Source organism: Gobius niger (genome assembly GCF_951799975.1).
Source record: "Gobius niger genome assembly, chromosome: 2".
NCBI lineage: Eukaryota > Metazoa > Chordata > Actinopteri > Gobiiformes > Gobiidae > Gobius > Gobius niger.
The window spans coordinates 28,812,734-28,826,251 of NC_136853.1; the positions used below are offsets into that span (position 1 = coordinate 28,812,734).

Here is a 13,518-nt window from a genome sequence, read left to right on the forward strand (position 1 = left end):
CCGTTTTTCCATGCTGAGACATGTTCTTACCTGAGCTTAGACAAGTTGATGCGTACCTGTCTGGTCTTTACGCGTGTGCTCAGTCACGCAAAAAAACAAAGATGTTGTTAGCATTTAGCCTCTCTTCCTCACCTCTATGGGGCCAAACGGGGATTGAAGTTAGAAGCGACCAAGCTCTTCCACGTTTCCCCTATTTAAATACGTGAGTAGTTACACGATCCAAATATTGCTACACAAAATTAAACAAGTTGATTTTCTGAGCGGATACAAACGGGTACTATATCGTGATGTGTAACACCTTAGGAGCTCTTCAACGTCCACGCAGTAATATCTTCACTTAAAGCTGGGGTACCTGATTTTTTGGTGTTGTAGAATACCTTTATTTTGCCACCTCAGAGTATGTTGTAAACACAGCAAAACACAGACCTTGTTGTATTGATAGAAGTCTAATCTAAATGGGATTTATCTTGGGGGTGACCGCCCCTGCTTCACTTTGTCAACACGATTCTTTGAACAATCTGAATACATAGAAGGGACTGTGAGAGCTAGAAACAAGTTTGGGCCAAAACAACTGTAGTACCTCCTCGACTACAGTTGATTGAATGTGGTGCCTGTTCTTTTTTGCCCTGACGGCTCTAAACTGAAAACTACTTTTTTCTGTATGCTTCTCTTTCACAACAAAACTACCCAAAACGAATAGACCTAGTACCTGAGTACCTAGACCTTTTAGCGGCGCACTGTTGTGACGTCGATCGAGTCCAAGTATTGGATCAGCCTCTAGCCACGGCTCAATTTCTGAACTGAAACTGACCAAATTGCTTTTTATCTGCAAGAGTGTCATTTTGTCCATCTTTGAGCAGGCCCTGAAAGCATCACTTCACTTTAATGAATCAGTTGGGAGTCAGTGAAGTGGATCAGTTTTGACACAAGTCCAAAATCACTGGAGACGGCCAGAAGCAGAGCATTTACCTGCTCTCTCTCTCGCTCTATAATCTCATACTGAATTTCACTTACTTAATATTAATCCATTTACTGTGCAGCTTTTGCCAGTGTTTAATTGCTGCAGTGATCCATGCAGACAGATAAATGGGGGAATATTCATCAGCTCATGAAACTGGAATAGTTTATCAATGAGAATAAATCATGTGTTCAATCCTTTTCTCTTTCCTTATACAATACAATGATAACAATTTACTATTCTATTTACGGGCTTTTAATTCAAGATAAGAAATACATATGCGAACAGGCCTATGACAATGTTGCCGTGACAACAATTTCATAACGTTTTCGATTTGTCACGTCCACTCCATCAGACTATTATATAGTTATTTTCAAAAGAAATAGCATATTTGTTTTTTAGTTTATGTTGTTCATGTAGTAGATGGTTGTAAGATCTACAACCGATTCAGCCTTAATTATTTACTCAGTTTTTGAGTGATATTTAGGGCTCAGAAAATAGGTTGTACACTAAAAGTAATTCAAAATGCAATGTAAAATGTTTCAAATATTGACATCACAACAATATATTAAGAGGCCACCCTTAGAATATACATTTACATATTGACTGCTGGGATACGTTAATGCTTACTGTTACATACACTATCCAGATAGTCGTTTTGCCAATAGATACAGACGGCATCGCGTCATAGAAGGAGGCGTGGCTTCACCGAGGGGGAACATAGAATCTTCTGGGAAACACTTTATAGCCATTTTCTGGTGAAATATTAACAAATTTATCACATTCAAATATAGTCCTGTCTAAATCGGGTCCATATGGATGTTTATTCAGCGCAGATTGTTCAGTAGAAGCGGGGAAAATAAATAAATAACGGCAGTGGTAGCTAGCGTTAGCATTTACGCGATGCTAATATGTAGCATCATGTTTGCATTCTCCATTATTTATGTATTTATGGGCTGTTGAACCACTTTGCTCCTCCCCGTGTTTTTGTATCTTTATTTAGTAGAAAACTATGTTCATAATTCAGCATTTGTTAAAGTAGTAAAAAAAAAAGATAGTTACAAAGTTCATTGGGAGGAGAAAAGTGGTTCAACAGCCCATAATTACATAAATAACGGAGAATGCTAACATGGTGCTTCATGCTAACGCTAGCTAGCGCTAACTACGACTGCCGTTTTTTCACTTCTGCTGCTATGAATGAACATCCATATGGACCTGATTTAGACTTGACTTTATTTGTATGTGACAGATATGTTTATATTTCGCCAGAAAATGGCTAAAAAGAGTGAAAAATTGTGTTTCCCAAAATATTCTATTTTTCCCCTCGGCGAGGCCACGCCCCCTTCTATGACGAGTTGCCGTCTGTATCTATCTATGTGTCATGTGTGCTGCTGTGGTGATTGCCATAGCCTGTTGTCACGCTGTCGCTGGGCTGTCCGGTCTCTAGTCGATAAGGTCAGTGTGGGGGTCAGTGCACTGGCCAGGCCCATGTGTGAATAATATTGATCAGACAGAGCAATACGTGTGAGGCACAGCCGTCGACTGGAGTCACACATATGTAGTCACTGTAGCACGTCGCTGCACACGGCAACACACGGTGTAATTGAGGTGTTATTGATGATAATGAGAAACCCAAGAGTGAGAAAATTAGAATTGCCAACATTTAAACTTTTGTTTTGTTTAATTCTTGCTCAGATATCTTATACAACTGTGTGTAACGTTATGTAAAATTCAGCACAGTGTTAGTGACCACTGCGGACCAGCAATGCTTCACATCTACATTTTGTTCCAGTAGTCATAATTTGCCTTACCAAACTTATTTGTTTGTTTTGTTTCCTTTAACACTTGTGACACTTACTTTTTAATATATTTTGCACTAACGGAGCCAGGACAAGGACATGATCAATGTTTTCTAGCCTGTCACCTGAATTAGGATACTCCATGTATCCTACAGAGTAAGACAGTGTGATGCTGCTCCATAAAGATCGGATTTCGATTCTGCCAGTTCTGGACGGATCACAGTGCGTGCTCATAAGGTCTATTTATGTCCACCATGAAATCTTCAAAGTCTTTCATTTTAATTATTAATAATATGATCTTGACCATATTATTAATGTATTTTTCTGTCCACACCAGGCTTCGAATTGTTTCCAAAGAAAGAGGAAAATAAATGTTATTGACCGTACCACCTGCAAGAAATATCACATTCATAACCTGGGGAAATACTTATCTCTCTTAGACTGTGTTTTGTGTGCCTTGAGATAGTATGTTACTGCCGGTGTCTGTACACATTCCACTCGTGCTGTCGCTCGGAAAATCATAGGCCAAGAGTTTGCAGTTTGATCCATAAAGTGAAACACAATCTCAAGTCTCAAGTCTTTTTTGAACTCTCTCTACAGACTTGACCTGCCCTTCTCTGGCCTGGTTTCATTTCTTTTTGTCTTCTTTCTCATAATTCTTTCAACCTTACATTTCCCTTAGCCTCTCTGAAGAACCAAACTTTCTTTACTCTAAAGATTAATTAGAGAACTTGTAATAAAGTATATAGCACTTACATTTTCATGGATGGAATCATTAAGTTGTAGCACCGAATATCATTTCCAATTTCCTCAGTGCCTAAAGTATATTCCTACATGAAAACATAATCTTCATTCCCACATCCTGCATAACCACTTTTCTCTTTCATGTACAATTATATGATGGTAGGACTTTTCTTTACAGTTATTGCATAGTAATAGGATGGGAATAGCATGGCGCCTGAAGTGGAATGTTATGGTATTTAAATGAAGTACTAAAATAAGATTGATCAAAACCCTAACCTTACCAACATGGGGCCAGAACTCTAACTCGATGGCTATTTTATGAGGGTGTGCCTGTGCCACTTGTGAGAGGGCGTGGCTTATAAAAGAGAAGAGGTTGACTGAGGCGTGGTTTATTACAAGCAGCACTGGCAGCGGTGCTCTGATGGCAGCCTCACGTTCCTTTCCTCGTTTACCTCGTGCTGCCTTGTGTTCTTCCTTAAGCATTTCCAGCATTATCTCACAGGTCAAACTAAAAACTTTATTGACCCCATTGTGAGCTAAACAAGGATCGTGTCCTGACATCACCAATGGCCATGAGTGTTTCTCCACCCCACGTGCTTCCCACTCACATGCGCCAAGTCTAGGAGCTGCAAGATCACAAAGTGCGCTCCTACTTTACAGAGACAGTGCACAATTTAACATTGACCAAAAAGGAAAGCTGCATTGTCGCGAAAATGCTAATTTCCGCCTGTAGTTCCTGCAATTTACTGCAAACACAGCAAATTACTGGGAAACACTAATGTTCTCTTAGTAATAATATGGAAACAGGGCAGCAAAATTCATTATCCCGAGCTACCCATAGCTATCAAGCGATTTCCATTCTATTACCAACATAACTGCATTAAAGTAAAGCGCGACTGATATGGTCACTGTATCTGAAATAAATTCACTTTATTTTTTTCTCTTCATATTATCATCCTGCCTATTCAATCTACCCTATCTTGAGATCTGTTCCCGTTGAAAATACTGTGAATGTGTTTGCCTGTAGATCCGGCTGTACGCTCGGCCTGATGCCATCTCCAGTGGAGCGGGGGACTACGCTCTCCACATCACCAAGAGGCTCCTGGGATTCTACCAGGACTATTTCCAAGTCCAGTACTCTCTGCCCAAGCTCGGTAAGGCATTTTCGCTTCACCCTTTATCTGCCTGCTTATACTCTGCAGTTTTGTGGCAGTTTTGTTTGTGATATTGAAAGCGTTTTTGATGTTTTTTGATATTTTCTCTACAAAGTTTTTGCTTCCTGATGTTTAGAAAACAAAACATTACATACCACTTTTTGTGAAAACAGCTGAGCTCCCTTTTTTAAACAGTTAAAGGATCTATACCAGGCTATTTTAGACCATCGAAAGGCCATTACAGGCACATTTGGCAAAATGTGTGTTGCTTTACTTGTCATTATACATCACATTATACAAAATGTATCTCAATTAAGAGATGAATGAAGAAATATGACTTATTTTCTTTTGACCCAGAAGTTGAGACGTTCAGTTCCTCTGAAACTCCGCCTCTCACCTTCTGCATTACGTTTAAACATGTTTAGCATTTAGCAATGCCTGCTTGTCCGGTGCAGACGTCTGTAAAATGATCATCAGCTTGATTCAGCCATGACCAGCAGCTCTGAGAGAGTGGGCGTCTGTGTTTACTGTGCAAGAGCAGAAGGCACTTCCGAGAAGGGGCGGGTCAGCCCAAGGTTGCGCAATTATGTTGAGACGAGTCATTTTCCAGGAGAGGGCGGAGCTCAGAGAGCAGTATTAGTTAAGATTTAGGGGTGATCGGTCCTTTTCAGTAGCTGGACCCAGACTCTGGAATAAGCTGCCCCCTGATATGCGCACCATCACTGATTTTGGCCTTTTTAAATCCAGGCTCAAGACGCATTTATTCAGACTGGCTTTTAACACTAAGTAGCACGGCGACACTTTTAATACATTTTATCTGTTTTATTGTTTGGTTGTATGAATGTTTTTAATGGATTTTATGTGGTTTTATTGTAAGCACTTTGGTCGCCTTGAGTGTTGTAAAGGGCTCTATAAATAAAATTTGATTGATTTGATTGATTGAAGATTTGCTCAGACATGCAGGAATGAAGCCAAATGATTTTTTTTTATAATTGAGAGAAATTGATATGATACCTTTAATACCTGCTTCATCATTCTGTGGACATTTGCATCAGAAGAGACTTCTTTGTCCTTGGAACCTTGTTTTCTGTTTCTGAGTACTATACTACCACACTATAATAATAATAATAATAAAGCAATGAAGATTTCATAATCATAGATGTTGAAGTTTTGGAGTTAAAGGCATTTGGACACTAAAGTGTGTTAGATGCCTGAGTCTGCATGTAATGAAAAACACACAAGTCATAGAAGCTGTTTGTCTGTACCTCTTGTACCTCTATCCAGATACTCTCCATGGTCCCTTTATAAAACTGTATGGCATGTTGACTTCATGACATTTATTCATGACATATTTATATGTATTTCATGTGTATTTTAGTGGTCACCAGGTGCGTACCAGACTCCACAAAAGCAGGAAACTTAAAGCTGTGGTTCATTTGGTACGGCACCATTGATCTACATTGTAAGTGCAACAGTTGTAAAAAGAAAAACAGACTGTGTGCACTGTTGTGTGTCAAAATAAAGCACATTTCTCTCAGTGCAAACCAGGAAGTCCGAGGCTAACCAAGCACAGTGTTTGCAAGTCTGTCTGGCGATGAACTCCGGCCGAGACGTGCCTCTAATTAACTCAAGTGAACAATCAGGAGGGTCTGTGAGAAACACATTAAGGCAACAGCTGAGAGATTTCACACAGGTAGCTCCGACTATCACGGTTTGATTCAGGCAGTGCAGCTTTAACACAATTGTGCTTTCAGCTTCGAGGCCACTTTTACCTCTCAAACCGTCTGTGCTTTCAGTAATGATTTTTAACTAGGCTTTTACATCGACTAAATGTGGTTGATGGGTTGAACACAGCCACAAACATCTTGATGGCGAGGTTTGACGGCTAATTCTGGCTACAGGATTCTGAACATTTTACTGGTGTTGCTGTCCAGCTAACTTTATGCATGTTTTAGGACTGAATGCTATGTTTAAAAATGAAATATTATCTTTTGAAGAAGATGAAAGTATTATTATCAAATTGCATCCATTACTAGAAAAGCCAGTGACTGAAATAGATTGAAACCATAACAAAGGAAAAGATCTTTTCAGGTCTTGTGCAGCAAACCTCGGCCTGCTCGCGCTGGAGACAGGCCAGGTGATTAAACATATTCACATTTCATTGTGAGAAAAGTGCAATTTATTCTTGACCTGAAGTTGACCATTAGCTGATATGTGATTGGACAGCCGACTGTTGCAGGCGAGCATTGCTAGACTGATCTATAATTGTGTTTTATGCACAATAGGAGAGAGAAAAACAATCAGTGGGAGTTGAAATGAGCTGTCCATTAATGAGAGTGGTTCAAGGAGCGGGAGCTGAGTTAGCGTTGAAAGGAGCTGCAGAGTCTCTGAAGTGAAACTGCTTTGAAGAATAGCATAAAGAAACTGAAAGAACTTAAATGTCACTTTAAGTTATTGTTCTACAACTTGATTTATTATTGTGCCAACTTTAGGACACCTTTCCAGGTGTAATTGCGCTACTAGAGATAACTGAATACATGGACCCAATTTAGATGAAGAGGGAGAAGTGGAGGGAAAAATGCAAGAAAAATATTACAACAATAAATGAAAATTTATTCATCAAAGAGTCTGACATGCCAGACTCTGACATGTCTGAACATAAACTACAGTGTTGGAAAATACAGTGAATCTAAATTCTTTATCCAAATTCTGAGGTGAGTAAATTGTATTTGTGGATGAAATGTAAAAAAAATTAAAGGAGACAAAGAATGCTTTATTCTGAAAGGACAACATAAACAACCTTTAATATTGACGCTTACATTAATCAAACAGGTTTAATTATTGTGGACAAAATCATAGCAACGTACTGCCTTTATTTAAGTGCAGAGCTCCTCTCTGCGATCACACTCAGCACCAATAGTGTCATTCAATTTAGTCTTTTTTATTCTTTTTTTCATTTATTCATTTGAGTGGATAACCCCTTGAGATGCACCATCTCGTTTTGAAAAGGGTCCTCCCTGGAAAATCATCAGTTAGTTACACTGTCGACTTTAAAGCAGTTCAGCTTCACAGATTTTTTCTAATGGTACAATAAATTATCTCAGTTGGAAAATTATCCAAGCCTAGAAATGCCTCCTGCATTTGCCCATAGTTTCCCTTTCACCTGCCTCAGTGTCAGACACACACATGTCCGTCCTCCCTTGTGCTGATCCTTCTTCCTGTCCTAATTGATTGTGCTTTGCATTTGTCCTGGTAGAATCAATTATCCATGTCAGACCATAGTGGACTTCCCCTTGTTTCTCCACGCCCCAGACCTGCTAATATGATCTCTAAGCCTAACATTTAATGTGTCAGTTACTTCCTCCTCATCCACGTCCGTTCATCACATTAGAAATTCACTTTGAGTCGCGGCTTCCTATTTGTTCCATCATCTTAGATTAGCCTTGACATTTACTTACCTTCACTGACCTTTACACCCATATTAACTGCATTCACGGCTCTGACCATGCTGAGGTGGGTTTCACATGAACAGCTGGGCTCATTTCTGGAAAACTCTGCAAGTATTCTATTACTATGTACTTATATTACTTGGAGGCTACCAGAAGCTTTCCAGTTCTTTCCCCCAAAGATGAGTGAAACTTGATAATGGTGTTTGCAAAACAACTCAAATTTCTCTTTTCAGCCAATGACTGAGTAATGAACACATTAGACTTGTTCTCGGCTTCTGACTGTCCAGAATGTACTTGGCCTAAGTCTCATCTTCCTGAAGCATAAGCCGTCTCGGGGTGGAGACCCCTGAACACCACTGTGTTTGACATTCTCAAACAGTTCATAAAACCGTAACCTGTTATGTTGAAAATGTGTTTTATTCAGCCACCTGACTCCAATTTGCCACATAACTGAAAACGGTTAGCTTTCCCCAAGTTGAGTTTATCGCACATCTAAAACAAATTAGATGCACAAATTACTCGTGCTGATTTGGACAACAGCAACTTGTGTTTAAGAAAAATAATGAAATCAATTTGGGGCAACTGTGACATGATTGAACAATATTCAGTTATTTCAGTAGAGTAACAGCCCACACAGGTGCATTTCAATTATTTTCACATAATAATCATGTGATGGTGGTGTGCATCTGACAGCTCTCTTGTGCACGGCTGCAAAGATGACCTTGTTTCACACCTTTGTGTAAGCTGTGCTGGAGATAGGACTGTATTAATATAGGGCTGCAATAATATATGACTGCAATAATATAGGGCTGCAATAATATAGGGCTGCAATAATATAGGACTGCAATAATATAGGGCTGCAATAATATAGGACTGCAATAATATAGGACTGCAATAATATAGGACTGTAATAACATTTGACTGCAATGATATAGGGCTGCAATAATATAGGACTGCAATAATATAGGGCTGCAATAATATAGGACTGCAATAATATAGGACTGTAATAACATTTGACTGCAATGATATAGGGCTGCAATAATATAGGGCTGCAATAATATAGGGCTGCAATAATATAGGGCTGCAATAATATAGGGCTGCAATAATATAGGGCTGCAATAATATAGGACTGCAATAATATAGGGCTGCAATAATATAGGACTGCAATAATATAGGACTGCAATAATATAGGACTGTAATAACATTTGACTGCAATGATATAGGGCTGCAATAATATAGGGCTGCAATAATATAGGACTGCAATAATATAGGGCTGCAATAATATAGGACTGCAATAATATAGGACTGTAATAACATTTGACTGCAATGATATAGGGCTGCAATAATATAGGGCTGCGATAATATAGGGCTGCGATAATATAGGGCTGCGATAATATAGGACTGCGATAATATAGGGCTGCGATAATATAGGACTGCGATAATATAGGACTGCGATAATATAGGGCTGCAATAATATAGGACTGCGATAATATAGGACTGCGATAATATAGGACTGCGATAATATAGGGCTGCGATAATATAGGGCTGCGATAATATAGGACTGCGATAATATAGGACTGCGATAATATAGGACTGCGATAATATAGGGCTGCGATAATATAGGGCTGCAATAATATCGGACTGTAATAATATAGGACTGTAATAATATAGGGCTGCAATAATATAGGACTGCAATAATATAGGGCTGCAATAATATAGGGCTGCAATAATATAGGACTGCAATAATATAGGGCTGCAATAATATAGGGCTGCAATAATATATGACTGCAATAATATAGGGCTGCAATAATATAGGGCTGCAATAATATAGGACTGCAATAATATAGGGCTGCAACAATATAGGGCTGCAACAATATAGGGCTGCAATAATATAGGACTGCAATAATATAGGACTGCAATAATATAGGGCTGCAATAATATAGGACTGCAATAATATAGGGCTGCAATAATATAGGACTGCAACAATATAGGACTGCAACAATATAGGACTGCAACAATATAGGACTGCAACAATATAGGGCTGCAATAATATAGGGCTGTAATAATATAGGACTGCAACAATATAGGGCTGCGATAATATAGGGCTGCGATAATATAGGACTGCAATAATATAGGACTGCAATATGGCTCTGATATTTTACCTGTCGCACGTTTGCACTGATAAAAATCCCTAGTTTGTGAACCTGTTCTCAAACCATGGCAATAAAACCTATTCTGATTCTGATTCTGATTCTGATTCTGATTCTGATTCTGATTCTGATTCTGATTCTGATTCTGATGCTCTACCTTTGGATTTCACTTGTAAGTTTGTAGGAACAGTTCCGTCATTTTTAAAACATGTTTATCGTAAGATAAATATTGTCACTGTAGAAGAAGAAGTACTCAGTGACGTCATGCCCTTGTGGGAGCAGGGATTCGGATATTTGGACATTGTGGTTTTCTCACTGAAACATCTGTATGTGGGTCCAAATCTGGACCTTCAGAGGCTTTAGTCCGGACCCCAAAGACTGTTCATCCTCGCATTATTCTTAATTTCTAAGGCTGAATTATTAATAATTTCAACAATTTGAATAACACTGAAATAAAATGGCAAAATGATTGATTCACTGCTCAGTTCTGCTTTGTAAATAGACAACCTGTGCTCATGTTTTAACATTTTTAAGAGCATTGACTGCATATGTCCGGACCCTGGACTTATGTCGAAAGTTACGAAAGAAGAGTTTGTGGACCGAGAGCTGATTTAGTTGGGGACTCCTGCTATATACTGTTCTGTGTACACTGCCTGACCAAAGAAAAAGATCACACGCTCTAATATTTATATAGCTTCTGCAATGTCAAAAGATCCAGTGTCCATTCATTTTCCACCAAGATCTTGTATTGATGATGGGAGAGTGTGGCCACTGCCTTGTCTAGCACATCCCAGAGATTCTCAATAGGGTTCAGATCTGGACTGTAGCCAATCCATGTGTGAAAATGATGTGTCATGCTCCCTGAACCACTCTCTCACAATGTGAGCCTGATGAATCCTAGCATTGTCATCTTGGAATATGACCGTGTTTGATGGAATAACCTGGTCATGTCGTCAGCTGATCTATTTCTTTGGGCATAGAGTTGCTGAACTTGACCAACTGCAGTGACCCCAGATCATAACAGTTAGTTAGATCCAGGTGGAGACTTATGGTCAGGTTTTATACATTTATTTTACTTTTATATAACTATATTATCAAAGAGGAGATGACGGGGATTTTCATGTGACTTTTGTTCAAAATCTCCTCAGTCTTGTCCCGTGTGTAAGTGAAGATAGAATGCATTCTTCCATTATAAATCTGCGTTGTGTATTGGTGCTTTTCATGTATACCCATGTGAACATGGATTAGCCTATGAGAGTGGGTATGCTTTGTACTGATGTTGACATCAGTCTTTAGCCTCACACACTGTATGTGCATGTGTGTGGTCCACAGCCTCTGGGCTCTGGGCTCCATCTGTTGTCATGCAGGGCATCAGGCTCCCCTGAGAGCCCCCGGGAGAAATGATGAGTGTAGATCCACATTTAAAGGGACAGAGAGAAAGTGTAGCCTATACACATAACTACAAAGAATCATTGAGTCATTCAGTTCGAGCTGCACCAGAGGCTGTTCTTTTGCATGTTTGTCTGTCTGTTGAGACCGCCGTCTAAACTCCTCCACGTCCATCAGATAAAGGCACACACACTTTGAGTGGGACTGTACTTTTGAATGACTTTGACCCCTCATGTCCCGCTATTGTCTTATTACACATGGATATACTGTGTCTTCAGGCTTGCGCTTTACAAGCTCAAGTTGTCGAGTTTCTCAAAGCAAAATGCTGTAGTCTTTATTCGTTCACTCCACACTCAGTGGCGGTAGCTACTATTGTAGCCTGTGTGTGCAAAGGTGCCAGAAGCAGTGTATTTTACTTAAAACTTAAGGACTTTTGGTTATGTGTGCACCACAAGTCTATGGTCCATTTAATTGTTTGTGAACCTTTACAAACAATTTTACCGTTCAACCTGGGGCTTATCTTGTCATGTGGGCAACGGGGGTTGTGCGGAGACAAACTTTCTCAAATATTTACAATGATGATACAGGCAAATTTCAGAATTAGTGTAGTCATAAATTAGTTAGTTTGGTTTAGCTATGTTGGAGTTGCAGCTGATGACACAACTCCTCAGTTATTTCAGCAGCTTTTGCCAACAAATATTTTGCTATAAAATGTCTATTGCTTATTACTAAGATAGGAGCTCAAACTTATACATGTGGCCGAATATACTGGAAGCTGCAGCATCAAGGCTAACATGAGGGCTACACAATGTGAGTTTGAGTGTGTCCATGGATCAAAAAAGAAAAGAGATCTGATTACTTTACTTTCAAAATTGAAATTAAAAGTGAAATTAAAAGTCGTTGTTAAATGAATGGGACATGCCGATGTGCCTCCTCATTATATTACTGTGATGTTTTGCCAAACTATTTCAACACAATTAGGAAAATTATAACAAAAGTAAAATTTTGCTCACTTTTACCATGTGTTTTTGTTATATACCGGTACACAAAAATGTGTACATTTCAGTTAGATGGAAAATCTTGATCTATGATTTTGCAATTTATTGTGGCTTTCTGTGTGGGGTTTGCATGTTCTCCCTGTGTCTTTCCTCCAGGTACTGCGGTTTCCCCTTCCACTAAAAACATGTACAATAGGCCAGGATGAATGATGTGTGTGAGTGAATGTATGGTGTGCAGTCACGACAGCGCTTCTGTCAGTCTCCCCCCAAGGGAAACTGAAGCTACAAAGTGAGTACGGAGTGAATGTAAAATTGTCTCATGCAATGCGCTTTGTGACTGTGAAAGGCGCTATAAAGATCTTCTTCTTCTTCTTCTTCTTCTTCTTCTTCTATATGGATGTTGCATCACCAATACCGTTATAAGGATAGTTTAGAGTCATATAGACTACGGCTATTCATTCACTGTTTCAGTCTTTAACAATCTTTATAATAAAGTGCTACCCGGTGTATTCATGTTCAACTTGTGGCCATACCGCCTTTGCGATGCCCAATCCCGTCAGACCTTGGAAGCTAAGCAGGGAAGGGCCTGGTCGGTACTTGGATGGGAGACCGTTTAGTAACACCAGGAAGCCTAGCGAATGTAGTGAGTGAGTGAGTGGTTGGTGGTGGTCGGAGGGGCCGATGGCGCAGACTGGTTGCCTCGCTTCCGTCAGTCTACCCCAGGGCAGCTGTGGCTACAATAGTAGCTTACCACCACCGGGTATGGAGTGAACGAATAGTGCAATGTAAAGCGTCTTTGAGTGTCCAGAAAAGCGCTATATAAAACCGATGCATTATTATTATTATTATTAACTGTTAAATCGAAGAGAATAATTCA

General features: G+C 39.5%; 1 protein-coding gene across 1 annotated transcript in view; it reads left to right on the top strand.

The window, feature by feature from the left end:
* The window catches only part of trhde.1 (thyrotropin releasing hormone degrading enzyme, tandem duplicate 1), a 154,803-nt gene that overhangs the window by 38,873 nt on the left and 102,412 nt on the right, over positions 1-13,518 (top strand). The window contains exon 4 of the mRNA XM_079551519.1: positions 4,529-4,655. Coding sequence (XP_079407645.1) covers positions 4,529-4,655 — 127 coding nt within the window. The remainder of the gene's footprint in view (positions 1-4,528; positions 4,656-13,518) is intronic.